This window comes from Pimephales promelas, chromosome 11 (genome assembly GCF_988280905.1).
Source record: "Pimephales promelas chromosome 11, fPimPro1.hap1.1, whole genome shotgun sequence".
NCBI classification, from domain to species: Eukaryota; Metazoa; Chordata; class Actinopteri; order Cypriniformes; family Leuciscidae; genus Pimephales; species Pimephales promelas.
In genome coordinates, this window is record NC_142779.1 from 20,607,777 (window position 1) to 20,624,383 (window position 16,607).

The window sequence follows — 16,607 nt, forward strand, 5'->3', positions numbered from 1 at the left end:
ACTCACATTTAGTTAGTTTTTAAGTGTTTTAGTTTTTTTGGTGACAAACAGCATTAAATTGTGCAGCCATGACTTCCTGTTACATAAATATAAGGAAACACAAAGGCCAAATTCCTTTAATCATCCATCACAATGAGTAAAACCAAAGAATAGAGTTCTGATGTGCAGTAAAAGATTGTTGACCATCACAAAATGGAAAGTGGCTGTATAAGAAAATAGCTAAAGAATTGAAAATCCCCATTTCCACCATCAGGGCAATATTTAAGAAGTTCCAATCAACTAAAGATGTGATGAATCTGCCTGGAAGACAACATGTGTCTAATCCTAATGTACGGCGAGAAGCAAAAGGATCACAGATGGAGAAATGCAGAGATTAGTTGAGTCTTGGGGTCAGAAAGCCTAAAAAAAATATAGAACACTTGTAAAGGGCAGTGGTTGGATATTCTATCAGGACAATGGTCCAAAATAAAACATCAAAATCAACACAATACTGTGTCACTAAGCATAAAATGAAGCTTCTGTCATGTCTCCAGACCTGAAATGAGTGGGTTGAAGTGAACTGAAGAGAAGAACAACATGGATCTGGGAATCTGAAGGATCTGGAGAGATTTTGTATGGAGGAATTATCTCTGATCTCTTGTCAGGTCCTCCAAACTCCTCAGGCATTATATGAGAAAACTCAGAGCTGTTATCTTGGAAAAAGGAGGTTGCAAAATAAAATATTTAACAAAAGCATGCCATAATTGTGGCCAACGTGTTTTAAAGAAAAACATGTATTTCATAATGGGATTTACCCTCCTTTTTCAAATATGTTATGAAAGGTTGGATTTTTGTGAATTTTCTGAATGAGAGATAAAAAGGATAAACAATGCAGGTTTATTTTTTACACCCTTATTTGATGATTCCAGGGGTGCCAACATAATTCTGACAACTGTATTCATGCTAAAGCTTTGCCTAGAGGACAGCCTGATTGATGATGGTCAATTCATGATTCAAGAGAACAACAAAAAAGGGTGCAGTGGGAGGTGAAGAAATTCACTGAACCAGGAGAGACTAATTAGAGAGTGTCACATCCTAGGTACAACAGGTCACACACATTTTTTTTGTTGTTGTTGTTTTTTTTAATGCCAAGAATGAACAAGAGGTAAATATGAGATTATATGGACAATGGAATAGCCTAGCATTGCCTTGGAAATAAATGTATTTTTTTAAAGAAAATTTTTAAATGAATGCTCTGTTTTGTCTTTGGTAATTCAATAATAATTGCAACCTTGTTAGTCAATTAGATTTACCCATTAAAGCGTGCATAAATAATCCCTATAAAATTTCAGACCAGTTCATCAAAGACTATACGTGTCGCTTTGAGTTCAAAATTGGTCGGGGGAAAAAACCTGTTTAACCAAAGTAAAATATATTGCGAATCCATCATTGATTAAAACAGTTCACATAGCCAGATAGTGTAAATACAACATTGCATTTTTCTTTCTAGAAAGTCTTACGGCAAGCATTTTGAGAGAACAATTTTTGTCTTTGTGTCTTGTATCAAGTTTTTCCACTAAGTGGCGCCATTTTCTGTGCTAATATTTTACACTGTTACATACACGTTGCTTGAAGTAGATATTTCTACTTTATTGACAAGACACACTGTTCCAGTCCAGACGTTTAATATCACTATAACACCTATTTTTACTGAATACTATGAGTCCTCTTCAGTCTATGATGGCACCACACAGATCCAATCCTGCTTTGTGCAAAATGGTAATGTGTAGGCTACCTATTGTACCATCAGTAAAAGAAAGACTTCGCAATCCACCTCCTGTTACTGCTCAGAGGTTTAAATTCCCAATACAGAATCCTGAAATAACAAACTATCGCACAGAAAAGCCTCTATTTTTAGAGTTTCAACAGCCTGGCAAGATGATATAAAAAGTCATATTAAAAAGTCACAGCAGGCATATTTGCTTTTGTTCAGGGTTTAAAGTCCTGCCAACTTTAAGACTAAGTTCCACTGTATAAAGAAGTGAAAGACCAGATATGTTACAGGAAAGTACTGCGTTTCTCTGGCTTTGCAGTCCTACGCAAGTTATCTCTTTTAAACAAATGGCTTCTGAAAAACAGATTTGAAACAAAGCTCAAGTTTTTGTTAAGAATGAGTCCAAAAGAATCTACCTTGAAGTCATCATGCTGTGCCATTTAGCAGCTTAAAATCAATGTATTGATGCTCTTCTGAAAGTTTTGTCATTAATTTCAAGGCATTTCAAAATTATTGTGTCCACCCCTATGTGAGAAAGTGTGTCTAAAAGTGGTGAATGAATTCCCAACTGGCCTAAGAGCCCAGATTTCACTACCTCACCAACTTCACACTGTTACCTTGGAAACAGTCGGCCGCATGTGTCTGCATCATATTCAAGAAACAAGGCCATATCAAAGAATGAAACTGTCATGTGTAGAAAATATGGGCCGTATTGTGTAACTTGTCAAAGTTTAGATTGTCTTTATCAGTAAACTTATCTTTATTACCAGACAGGGTTAAAGTTTAGACTGAATGGTAAAACGAGAGGTATAGCCTACATGGTTCTGTGAAAGTAAAAAAAAAAACTTATTCTGTGAAAGTAAAAAAAAAAAACCTATGCACTTCAACTTCCAGTTGTCTGCTTTAATTAATCATTAGCTAATGATTTGCAAAGGTATCATTATGTTATGACTTTACTTGTTGAGGCAGATCATTATTAACCTTTCATTTAGTAATTGTAGTAATTTGCACATGAATTTGCAATAACAATGAAGTAATTAATCATGTATTAATGCATATTAGTGTACCTTTCATATTATCTGGAAGTTGAAATAGATATAAGGCTTTGGCTCATTAGTTAAAAAATTAGTTATTATGGAATGAATCCACAATTACATATTTAATTAATAACAATTCATATACAGACTCTTAATTAGCCTAGTTCATAATGTGGTAAATTAATAGCTCAAACAATCATTAGTTACACATTAAGCATGAATTAATGCTTGTTAGTGTTACCACATCCTGTGCCTGAGATTGCAACAATGATGAAAGTCGGAGGATGTTTAACTCGGCACAGACAGTCAACTGCATCGATGCTCTTTCCTCTCTTGATGTGTTACCTGGTGGGCGAGAGTCAGTGACGTCACGTCCCCGATACGAGCTGAGCTCGATCTTCCTCGGGCTGCATTCGGAGCCACTCGTTTAAACAAGGGCATTAAACGCATCTAAACCACGCGAGCGCGACCTCATCAACATCGGATCAAATAGGAAAACTAAAGATGCTCCAATCCCTCGCCGGTAATTCGTGTGTGCGCTTGATACAGAGCAACAAATCGGCATGGTATTTTCTGTTTCTGGTGCTCGGCTATATTCTATATCTCATATTCGGTGCGGTGGTGTTCTCCTCTGTGGAGCTGCCGTATGAAGACGTCCTGCGCCAGCAGCTCAGAGAGATCAAACGACAGTTCCTCAAGGAGCACGAATGTCTGTCCGAGGAGCGCCTGGAGAGGTTTCTGTCCAAAGCGTTGGAGGCCAGCAACTACGGGGTGTCTATTCTCAACAACGCATCGGCCAGTTGGAACTGGGACTTCACGTCGTCTTTGTTTTTTGCAAGCACTGTCTTATCAACCACAGGTGAGAGCAATGCGAATCATAAAGTTATATGACTGCATGACATCATCCCTGGACCCTGATACTCTTAATATCCGTTGTAATTCATGATTTTTAATGGTGCACCATTTGATGATTCTATTTGCAATTACCTATATTTATCTTTAAGGCTTCAGCAAGGCATCAATATCAACAACAACACACAATACAGTCTTCTCATTTGTCCTTTTCGACTCTTTTTCCAATAAGTTTAACCCACTTCTGATAAAAACATGATAATGTTCTTTTGTAGCCTTCTTGTTTTTCTCCATTTTCTTTGTTCCCTTTCGAGACTCTCAGGTCTGTCATTTAACACCTAAGGCAGGTACGCAGAAATGTTACCTTAGGCAGGTATCCAATTCTCAAACAGGCATGAACGGACAACAACTTTATAGAAGATCTCTATAATTTGGTCTTCTCCAGGTTGTGAATTATTAAGGCCTAGAGATATGGTCCTGCATGATCACATACAGAGAAGAGGAAGCTCAGACATGCAGATAACGAGTTTTAGTTTCTGTTCTATAGAAGTGTTTCCCAGACATAAGAAAACTTTAAGTTAAAACGATACCCCTCTTCTATCATTATGAAACTCGCCATTCATAACAAGACTCAGCATGTACAACTCAATCCAGTATAACATGAAAGACCATCTTCTTTAACTGACATATTAAATAATTATTGAATATATCATGAATAAAATGATTCATTATTGCATTGTAAAAAATATTTTCAAGATTTGTTATCACACCATTTTTTCTTTTGTCAAATCAACTTAAATAATTTATTTAGTTCAGATAACTTGGTATTTTAAGTTTCTGATGATCTCCTTCATTGCATTAACTCACTATTTCCAGTTCAATCAACTTAAAAATTTAAGGCAATCAGGTTACTTAATTTTTTAAGTTAAACCAACAATACTTTTTTACAGTGTGAGCAAGAATATGCAACTTGGTGCAGATGGCTAAAATGGAATATGATTTTTTTGAGTTTGTAATGAAAATCAAGTCTGCATGTAAATATCGGGAAACAAATCATAAAAATCATGCAGTGAAATACAATGAATAAACATTTCTCAAATGCCTGTTGTATAATTAATTTTTGATACATTTTAACATTATTTTTTACAACAACAACAAAAGTATGGATAATCAATTAAACTTAAGTTGCTTCAGTCCAGTAAATGCTCATCTTATTAATAAAAAAAGAAATATTAAAGTTATTACGAAATCAAGATTTCATAGCAAAAAGACAATATTTATAATTATACTAAAAGGCCATTTATTTACTAAAATGTCTGAACTCAGAGGGTAAGGCATGCAGTATAGTGTGTAAAACAGTTTTTTTTTTTTTTAGCAAATTTTGATTATGTTGATAAGTTGATAAGCACTGCTCTAGAAAACAGCACCAGGTTAACACATGGATTCATAAAGCCCAATTACCACTGGAATTTGGTGTTTGTTAGGATTTTTTGAGGAAGTGTGAACTAGCTTATTAAACCCCATTTCCAGAAAAGTTAGTTAAACCATTTTAAACCATCCACAAAGGCATGTAAATTGGTAATAAATGAGGGTTAGTGGTATAAAAGGAGCATCTCAGTCTTTGCAAGCAAAAATGGGTCATGACCACTTTGTTCCAAATTCCAAATTGGCAATTCTCTTTGTTCCAAAGAGAATTACCAAACAATCCAAGTCACATTTCTCAGTGTCAGATTGCAAAGAATTTGTGTCTTTCACTATCTATCTACCATACATAATTTTATGAAAAGATTCAAGATATCCAGAGAAGTCTCAGTCAATGTTGGGGCAAGGCAGGAAATGTGCGTGACCTTTGAGCCCTCAGATGTCATTGCATGAGAAACCAAACATGCTGTACTGTGTTAAAAATGGCCACGTGGGCTCTGGAGTAGGCTATTTTGTCCCTTAACAAAGTATACTGGTGCATCAAGAAATACAACTTGAATCACTGTTGCGCAAGAAGAAATACATCAATTCTGTGCAGAAATCTGTCACAGACATCTGTCATGTTATGGGGGTGGATCAGTGCAAGCGGTATGAGTGACTTGAAAATGTGTGAAAGATTGTACAAAGACATGTGCTCATAGAAATAACCATCAAGAAGAGATCTTTTCTGGGAAGCAAGACACCTGTCCTGTACTCATTTTGCACTTGTTTGACACTACACTGTACAGTGCTTGACTGGCTGCGAAGTCCAGATCTGTCTCTAATGAAAATGTATGTCCCATCATAGAAAGGAGAATCAGACGACGTCCATGGACGGTTGAGCAGCAGTCTCGTATCTGGCAAGATTGAGTAAAAATTCAATTAAAAGGATTTAGTTTTTCCCAACTTTTTGGAGTGTGTTGCAGCCATCAAAATCAAAATACAATTAAGTTGATGAGTGAAAACATTGGAAATCTTTTCTTTGTAATTTTGTCAGTTAAATAAAGGTTCAAGAGAATTAACAAATCACATATTCTTGATTTTATTGATTTATTGCATTTTACAAAATCTGGATATGGGGTTGTATCAGGAAAAGCACTGTCATGATTTACCAGGAAAAAAGTTTTTCAACCATTTTATCATTAACACAGACAGTTAATATCTAGTTCCCCTTTACCTGTATGCATGTTGCACAAAATATAGTTTCAAATCTTCTTTCTTTTTATCGAAAAAAGGAAGTTTGAACAACACAGTTTGATAGAGAGCGGAATAAGAAGAAAACACGTTTTTTTTTTACCTGATTTGGCATAAAAGACATCATGCTCCCCAGAATGGACTGTGAGAGTCGCACGCATGATGTATTTGAATTTCCGCGTCTGACCAGAAGATGAACACAAGATAAATCATCCATCTATTTCCAAACCGCTGGTCCAATACAGCGTAAAATCTTAGGTATAAATTCCTTTTTAATTGATTATAGATGGTTTCCATGACAGAGTTCAAGAGTTTGGGCATAAACTTACTCACTAGAATCACTAGATATTGTTCTTTGGTCATTTCTTTTTCAAATGTATGTCCTTGCTTCCGTATGAATTGACTTTTCTCTGTAGCGCAAATCCTTCTAGCGCAGTTGTGTCAGAGGCGCGAGGCATTTACAGTATAGAGACCCTGCAAACTAACCTGATTGTTGATGCCCATAATGTGAGATTGTCCATTAGTTGTGAGCTCTAGGGAGGCATCAAACTGCTGAGGGCAGAAATGAGAGCAGTATAATCTGTTTATTTCAGGGACAGACACACAGAAATGAAATTACATTGCCTGACTGAATAATTCATTCGTTGATAATCCAGGATGGGACTTAACGTGTTAATCTGTGTCTGGCAATGGCTGTGAGACAGTATGGTTTTGTTTTCAGTGCTAAGGAATAGAGTGTGCTAATCCATGGGTATATGCTAGTGTCCGGAAGGAAAATGGGAATGTTTAATGTGTAATTTCCACCTTATAATTCACAGGATATGGTCACACTGCTCCTCTCTCTGATGGTGGGAAGGCTTTCTGCATCATTTACTCTGTGATTGGCATCCCTTTCACCCTCCTCTTCCTAACGGCTGTGGTGCAAAGGATTATGGTCTATAGCACATGGCGGCCCGTTATGTACGTGCATACGCGCTGGGGTCTGTCTAAACCCCTGGTGGCCCTCGTACATGCAACCGTGCTGGCTGTCGTGGCTGTGTCCTGTTTCTTCCTCATCCCTGCGGCCATCTTCTCCGACCTAGAAGAGAACTGGAACTTTCTGGAATCCTTCTACTTCTGCTTTATCTCTCTCTCCACCATCGGTCTGGGTGACTATGTGCCTGGAGAGGCCTTCAACCAGAAGTTTCGTGAGCTCTACAAGCTGGGCATTACTGGTAGGTGTTTGTTTTGTTTTGGCTCAGAGCTGCACGATTCTGGATGAATTGAGAATCACAATTTTTTTTTGCTTCAAACAGAGAATCACGATTCTGATAGGACTGTCAAACGATTTATCGCGATTAATCGCATCCAAAATAAAAGTTTGTGTTTACATTATATATGTGGGTGCACTGTGTATAATTATTTTATATATATAAATACATACACATGCTTGTATATATTTAAGAAATATTTTCATGTGTATTTCATATTTTCATTATGTAAACACAAACTTTTATTTTGGATGCGATTAATCGTGATTAATCGTTTGACAGCCCTAGATTTTGAACAGATAACTAAATAAAATAACATAAAATTTACATGAAGTTTTGACAAAATTAATTAATTTCTACAGTCTATTTAAAACGTTGAAATAATCCAAATGTTTGGGGTTTTTTGTTGTTGTTGTTTGAGTGAATGATTCAATGACTCGCTCATAAATACTTCACTTGTTGTATTCCTGGATGAATCAACGTTTTTGAACAAATCTCTTAAATGAATGATTCAATGACAAATATATTTTTTAACAGTCACTTGTCACCAACTACTGGTGTAATAATGTAATCGATACAATCGTTATTTGAAGTGTCAAGTTATTTTCAAAAGGTGATTTGCTCTATTTTGGTCACTTCCATAGACATCAGTGTTTATATTCAAACTTTAATATAAACTTTTATCCCATTAAGCCTACTTATTTGGTAATGTGATTATTTGTAACAGAAATAACGAGACTATACATGTCCCTATACATGCTAAATTTACAGTTTATTTGGTTTTATTCGTTTATTTTTTGAAAATTCAGAAAATCCCAGTTGATGCAGCCACATTTTCATTACAGATTTGCGCAAAACTTCTGCGATATTTTCTAAATGTCGATAAAAAACTATTGAGAAAAGATGGCGTTTCCATTAACCGATGTTATGTGACTAAACTAGGCATGTTATCCATGCATTAATGGCAACAAAAGCCCCTTCTACTTAGAAGAGCCACGAATGAGGTGTTTCTGGGTGTTTCTCCCTCATATCTGCTTCAAGGTCTTGATTAATTGTGGTATTTCTTTGTTTTTTAGAATCCAGTATTACCGTAATTTTTTATCCTTTATGATTTTAATAAGAACTCTGTCTCGTCTTCTGTCCAAACATACCACGTCATCTTTAAAGAATGATCAACTTTTATGTAGGCGCCATGATCTGGAAATGCGAAAAAAGTTTCTATTGCAGTTTTGTGAAATATTCCTTTTTTAAATTGCCTAAAAAAATACCTCACGCGTGCGATATATGGGAGTTTTTGTGAAATTGAAGCGTTTCCATTGGGCCCAATTTGAATTTGCACAGTTTAAAGGGTAATGGAAACACTTGAATTTTTGTCAGAATGCAAAAGATTGAGGATTTAAACTTTCAGTCAAAGCTCGGGTGTGCATTATTTTTCAATAAATCAACGGTCTAATATGGTTGCCACACCTCAAAACATTGTTCCAATGATGTAGCCTATTTCAAGATCATTTTTTGTGGCAAAAAAACATGGAAATTAATTGTTTTTATCCTGTTGTTTACTAGGGGAGACCGGGATGGTTGTAACATTTTTGACCTTTCTGTCTATATCTTGGAGTACTTTTAAGCCAGTGTGTTAAAAAAAAATGTGATTCAAACTAGATACACGTGTCTGCTATCAAATGACATAACTTTTATATTTGCAACACAAACAGAAAATACATGTTTTAGTTCCAAACACGAAGAGTGAAATGTTACAATTCACCCCATAGTCTGGGTTAGTTGTAACATACCCTGGCTGGGTTGATATGTAACATAATGAAATAAGGATTTTGACTGAAAAAAAAAAAAAAACTGTCTGTGTGTGTGTGTGTGTGTGTGTGTGTGTCACTCTTAGTCATAGCAATTGACCACTATAAATTTAACTTGAACACAAAATATTGTTTGTGTGTAAGCTTGTTTGTTACTCTCAGTCATAGTATTGGCCATAATAAAATTTAAATTGAACGTGTGACGTGTGTAAGGTGTTATTGTAACATTTCATTGTTGTTACAACTAACCCAGAGTCATGTAGCCATGAACTAGCTCACCTTACAGCTAACAGGCAAAATATTAGCACTAACAACTTGCATGAAAAATATCTACACAGACACACAATTAACATCATTTAAATTTGATGAGTTTAACTATAAAGCAGATAAAACTATAAAGGAAAAAAGTTACTTTCATACCTCAAAATTGTTTTTTGCACTCTTAACATCTGCTGTGTTTGCCACAGGGCTCTATTTTATTACATGTGGAATAAGGACTAAACTGAGCATGTGCGAAGTGAATCAGGGGATTTGTAACTAGTTCCTGATTGGTCAGATTGGAATTGTTACAACTGACCTGTGTTGCAACCATCCCCGGTCTCCCCTATATTTATTTTCTGGTTAGTGTCATTGTGGGTTTTGGTTCTTCTGCTGTAGTCTGTTGTAAGGAACTGTAACTTAGCTTTGCATTTCCCTGAAAACAATTGCACACCTTAAAACATTTGTCACCCAATCAGATTCAAGCTGCCTCTTAGTAGAAATATTTATGTATTAAGAATGTTTGCATAAAAAAAAAAAACTCTCAGAAATACTGACTTGAATAACAAATGTCAAACGTAAGCATGTTCTGTGGTATTTTTGTAGTGTAAACTGATTTTATGTTCTAGTTGTAGTTTTTGGTTACTAAAATGTTAACATTGTGGTCGAATTTATTGGCCAGGCCCATTATATTTTATTGAATAAACACTTGTCGATTCAGTTCCTCTTCTCGTTAATGAAACTGCATGATATGCAAGTAAAAATACTCTGCTTACTTCCTTTTGTATATATAAATATGTTCATGTGTAAGTCTGGCCTGTTGTCATAGGAACAGATGGAAGGTAAAAAGGAAGTGCATGTGATTTAAGGGTTCAAATAGTTCGTCCACTGCCGCTCTACTGCTCCATCTAGTGTTTGTATTACTTATGAAGCAGTACAGCTCTCATTTAAAAAAAAAAAAAAAATTGCATGAAAATCCCACATGGCTTGTGTACTTATGTGGGTTTAGTTGATGCAGATGGCCCCATCCTTCTATTCTGTATGTGGGAGTCGGTGAGAAAGGTCCACATTTGCTGTTGTAGCGTAATTGTGGAGGAGGATATGGCATTTGTGAGGCCCACACATGCGGAGTTGGCTTGAAGTCTCATAGTTCTTTTGCTCTGACTCTCTGCAGTCTAAAAGCATTTTATTCATGATCCTTGAGTTGGCATATAAACACATTTCCTTTAAAGTTAAAACAACCTATTTTATTTAGCATTTTGTAATGTGATGTATTCTTTATGAAGAAATTTAGATCAGGGCTTAACTTTAGGCCTAACCATCAAAAATCAGATTTTGAGAATGGGCATTATATGGATTACTTAAAGCTACACTGTGTAACTCTTTTAGTTTATTTTTTAGCTAAAAACACTTAGTTCTTTCAAAAATATATGTGCTCATTAATGTATATTTACTTCGTTCAAGTAATAAAGTATTCTCGTGAGTATATAATATGGCATTGAAAATACATACGGGTAAGGGGTTCTGATGTCGGTCGCCACCGTTGCCCCTCCATCTTGAAAGTACATTAGCCAAAGTGAGACATATCGGTTAATTCAAGCTTCGCCTTTCGCGTTTACGTTTGAGTTCATGGACTCATGGACGAGGTCGAACTGGAAGCCATGTTAATCTTGGACTACATTGGCCACCGTAGGAGTTAAAACGACATCGGAATTGAGAGGAACAGAAACTAATATTCACTGGATGGTCATATACCTTTTCACCGCTAGATGGGGGTAAAAATCACACAGTGTAGATTTAAAGGGTTAGTTCACCTAAAAATCCCAAATTCTGTCATTAATTACTCACCCTCATGTGCTTTCAAACCACAAATGAAGATCTTTTTTTAAGAAATCTGAAAGCTTTCTTTTCCACCATAGACAGCTTTCAAAAAGTTTATAGAGATCGTAAAACTAATCCACATGAATTGAGCGGTTTATATTTGATTGCTTTATCTGATGATCAAATTGAATTTAGGCTTTCATTCACATATAAACGTTCATCAACTCACACATCAGTTATGGTAAACGGTGCTCAAGCATGTTCTCTTAACTGTTCATTCTCTCGTGTTACGCAGCACGTTTGAGCTTCTACAAGAACCAATGAGATTTGTTCTTGCGCAACAAGCAGTTTTGGTTGAGCTTCAATCATGTGAATAAAAGCCTAAATTCAATCTCACATAAAGCGATCAAGTATCTTCAGAAAATTTGGCCTAAACCTCTCAATTCATATGGATTAATTTGATGATCTCTTTATGAACTTTTTGAAGTGTCAAAGTGGTAGATGTGTAGCTGTAACGAAAGTCATACGGGTAAATGACTGAATTTTTAGTTTTTGGGTTAACTAATAAATAAATATTAACTAATAAAAAAATAATAAAGATAAAACTCTTTTCAAGCTACAATGAAGCAAGAAACACACACACACACAGACGTAGAGTAGACAGAGAAATGCTTGAGGTGAAACACACCATTAAACTCAAAAGTTAGTATATAAACTTTACATTACTTCATTTCTCCATCTCTCTCCCCACAGTGTATCTCCTCCTCGGTCTGATTGCCATGCTGGTGGTGTTGGAGACCTTCTGTGAGCTGCAGCAGTTGAAGCAGCTTAGGAAGATGTTTTACCTGAAGAAAGAGAAGCCCCAGGATCGCCTGGCCATCATGGAACATGACCACCTGGCTTTCACCTCCATGCCAGACGGTACCATCAACTCGCCCCAGGAAGATAAAACCGAGCCCTTTGTGGACTTCCCTGTCCTAACCTCTCCGGGAGGTGACGACCCCATGATCAAATAGATGTTTTAGCTTCTATCAACATAACCTTCAATCGAGGAAGACATCTTTACCCGAGGGTTCTCGCAAGTGACTGACTGGCCACAGAATTGTGAAAATTACTTGAATATTTCACTTGAGATTCAGCGTATTTAACAGCCCTCTAAAAAACGATGCCAATCTGGCTTCCTGTTTCTTGACGTGATGAAACCGTTCAGTGTGCTTACTGAATATCTGCAAATGATTGTAAGCACAATTAGGCCTAGCCCATAAAAACCCAGGAACTTGATTAAAAAGCATACACTAAAGTCTAGTATGTACTTGCCTATTGAGATTGTCCAAATGGTGGAATTAACCCCGACAGCATTTTGGGGTTTAATCTTGATTACCACTAAAAACATTTTTTTTTAAGAAAGCAAAAATGTGGGTTTCAGTGAGGCACTTACAATGGACTTGAATGGGGCCAATTCGTGAACACTAAAATACTACATTAATACTATATAAAATATACTATCATTGTGGACAAAAAAAGTTGTTTTCTTCCATTGGGAACCAAAACTGTTCGAAATCTCTATTGTTGTATTCAGCAGAAGAAAGAAATGCAACATGAGGGTGAGTAAATGACAGAATCAATTTTGGATGGACTATCACTTTAAATTTTTAAACATTGGACCCATTTACTATAAAAGTAAGACCTTTATTGTAGCCTCAATTTTTAGTGCATACATAGCTTAAAGGGATAGTTCACCCAAAAATGAAAATTCTGTCAGTATTTACTCACCCTCATGTTGGTCCAACCCCGTAAGACCTTCGTTCATCTTCGGAACACAAATTACAATATATTTTATAATCTGAGAGCTGGATCACTCCTCCAAACTAGTCCATAGGCTTCTTGAGGGATTGAAACTTGCCGGCCTCAAAAAGTTATTAAAGACATAGTTAAAATAGTCCAAGTGACTACGGTGGCTCAATCTTAACTTTATAAAACGACGAGAACACTTTTTGTGCGCAAAAAACAACAAAAATAACGACTTTATTACAACTATTCGCTTCCTTCTCTTTGTGCCTCTAGTCAGTTAAACTAGTGTAATTGCGTATGATCTGTTGTTGTACGTCACACGCATCACACACATGACCAGCGTCGGCCAATAGTGAGCCTACGTGTGACGTAGCTCTACGCTATCCCACTACGCTAACTGACTAAAGGCGCAAAGAGAAGGAAGTGAATAGTTTATTTGAAGTCGTTATTTTTGTTTGTTTTTGCACACAAAAAGTATTCTCGTCGTTTGATAAAGTTAAGATTGAGCCACTGTAGTCACTTGGACTATTTTAACGATGTGTTTAATAACTTTGAGGCCGGAAAGTTTCAATTCCTCATGAAGCCTATGGACTAGTATGCAGGAGTAATCCAGCTCTCAGATTTCATCAAAAATATCTTTATTTGTGTTGTGAAGATGAACGAAGGTCTTTCGGGGTTGGAACAACATGAGGGTGAGTAAATACTGACAGAAGTTTCATTTTTGGGTGAACTATCCCTTTAACTTGTATTGCACCTGAAAAAAATATATATATATTTTTAAATAGACTAAATCGTAAAGCAATCCCTGATCTAAACTTCGAATGAAGACTGTCTTCTCAGATCTTCATAAATATGTTGTAAGTGCTCAATATATATTCTTGGAATGGAGACCGGTCATCAAACATAGTAGTTGCTCATCCATCCTCTGTTAAGTGTTATTTCAGACTCACGTGATTTACCTCATGAGTTTGCTGATTTAAATGATCTTCTACTTGTGGGTAACGAAAATATTCTTGCAATCTCGTAAAGCTGCATTGCTCTAATGCATTAAAATGTTAAGACTATGATGCACTATAATGCAGCATATAATGTAGCATAAATCGGTGTAGAGGTGCAAAAAACTGTTTGTGTGCTTAAAGGGGAGTCATGCCACGTTTTAGATGACAGTTGAAAATGTAACATTTACATTAAAGAAGAGTTTAAAGATGCCATACTGTATTCTTTTCTTGATACAGTGAAGAAAGGGAGATTTTACCTTGGTCTCAATATTATGACGCTTGATAGAGCAAGTCAATCTCAGTTTACATGGATTTTTTAATCCAAGGTCGAATAATGGCTGGTTCCATGTGTCTTTGACTTGAGCTACTGAGATCCAGCACAATGTCTTTACATACCAAAAATGTTTGACGAAAATCGAGGATTTCTGAAGTTTGGTAAAGTATTATCGACTAATTGACTGTATAAAACTTAGATCATTCAGTTTGCATTCTAAACAATTTTGTGGCTATTTAATAAACATAAAAGAATGAATTCTATTTTTGAAACATGCTTGAAGTGTCGTTTACAACAGAATGCTTGTGTTTGTATAATGAGAATGACTGTTGTAGGCACAGACTGATCTGATGACTACTGTTTAAGGTCCCGTTGGAAGATCACAGTGTACAGCAGATGTGTTGTCACTATCACCACAGTAGAATGTCATGACATTTTTATCACGATATAATAAAAGCTGAATGTCTTAAGGACTCATTTTAACAGCTGTTTTGTCTGACTGTAGGGATTATTTACAGATAGTGCTGTTTTTATATTAATAAACATGCTGAATCCGAGCTCAGGCCATGGGAACTTGACTGTGCTGATGTGATATATTTATTGTGTGAATAATGAAATGCTTTGTGATGTCAGTCCTGGATGCTTTGTGCTTATTTGCCCATGGTGATCAGCTACAGTGTCTTAAAATTGAATCAGTGCAGCATAAAATCATGTATGTATTTGTTATTGATTTGTTTTTTATTGGTGAATCAGTAGTACATTTAGAAATGCACAAGGGCATACGGTCTTGTTCTCTGTTTAAGATGCGTGTTAAATACTGGTGAATATGCTGTCATTTCCATAAATAAAAATCCTGACTGGATTAATAGCCTTGCAAACATTTTTTTCTTTTAGGGAAAAGTAATCACCCATCCTTTTAAATGTTCAAAATGACCAGAAACATAAATTATATATATTTTAGTGCTGCTGTCAAAATTAACACAGGCATAGGTAAATGTGGCATTTATTATAATGGGTTTGTGAATCGTTACAAAAAAAAAAATCAGTTTCAGGAGACATCATAGTGGTATTGGCATCAGTGATGCTTTCATTGAAACATTTGCCATTAAACAATGCAATTAATAAAACATGTTTGTTTTGATTGATTGCATTAAATATACAATGTGTATCTATATCTATATACACACATTTAAGACTTTTGTAACAAATAGAAAGCCATCTTTAAATTGCTTTTTGTGAATGAAAAAAAGAAAGAAAAGCCAAGCAAGGATTAACTAGAAGTCAAATGACACACACAAACCATCATATGAAGAACCAGTTGAACACTGATGTGCTCAATGTAAAACACTACGATCAATGTAAAACACTACTTCACCATTCATCATAATGACTTAGGCCTTTTTTGTTCAGTTACACTTACTACAGACATTACATACATAAGTGTGTTGTAAAATATTTGAGAATATTGTTTTTTATACCCAGAACACACAAATACACAGTAACAAATATATTTTACTATATTTTTCCCACAAAATCAATGGGAGATAGATCCCACATTTTGTACACCCCAACCAACACAAAGTTGCCCATACAGTGGTTTACATACAAAACAACAGAATTTTTTATGCTGTTATAGTAAAAAAAGAAATAAAAAAATATCTATGCTGCATCCTCTCTTTGATTTTGGTATTTTATGCTAAAGCTCTGATCACTAATTGTAAAACTGTGTGACGGGTGTTTGCCCATGTGACGAGTCAGTGTGAATATTTGAATGGCAGTGTGTTCCTCATGAAAACAAGAGATTTTTCTGCATGAAAATTGTGCCAAATGCAGAGAATTATGTGTAGTGTTTTGAAAAACGTGTGTTTTAGAACTGCAATTTGAGTGTAAAGCAGGAATTGTGCTTGTAGTTCAGCAGAATTGGTTCAGGGGGTTGGTGAATGAGTTACATGTTGTGGTCATTGTGTCTCAAGTACCAGAAAATGTGTGTAAACAATCGAGAAAAACCAAGTTAAAATTAGACTTGAGGATATAGCACTTAGCTGCTTTTAACCTATAACCTCTATATACATATATACATACACACACACACACATATATACACTCACCG

At 35.7% G+C, this 16,607-nt stretch overlaps 1 protein-coding gene across 1 annotated transcript; it reads left to right on the top strand.

Annotated features, from left to right (window-relative positions):
- Positions 1 to 3,165: 3,165 nt before the first annotated feature.
- On the top strand, positions 3,166 to 12,577 carry kcnk1b (potassium channel, subfamily K, member 1b). Its single transcript, XM_039656182.2, has 3 exons — positions 3,166 to 3,649; positions 7,116 to 7,511; positions 12,188 to 12,577. The coding sequence occupies exons 1-3, from the start codon at positions 3,295 to 3,297 to the stop codon at positions 12,448 to 12,450; spliced, it is 1,014 nt and encodes a 337-aa protein (XP_039512116.2). The 5' UTR covers positions 3,166 to 3,294; the 3' UTR covers positions 12,451 to 12,577.
- Positions 12,578 to 16,607: the final 4,030 nt, after the last annotated feature.

Excerpts from the sequence above, each read along its gene's own strand:
- kcnk1b (XM_039656182.2), top strand. The coding sequence starts at position 3,295 with ATGCTCCAATCCCTCGCCGGTAATTCGTGTGTGCGCTTGATACAGAGC. Across the intron at positions 3,650-7,115 it reads CACTGTCTTATCAACCACAG|GATATGGTCACACTGCTCCT; the intron begins GTGAGAGCAATG and ends TATAATTCACAG. Across the intron at positions 7,512-12,187 it reads CTACAAGCTGGGCATTACTG|TGTATCTCCTCCTCGGTCTG; the intron begins GTAGGTGTTTGT and ends CTCTCCCCACAG.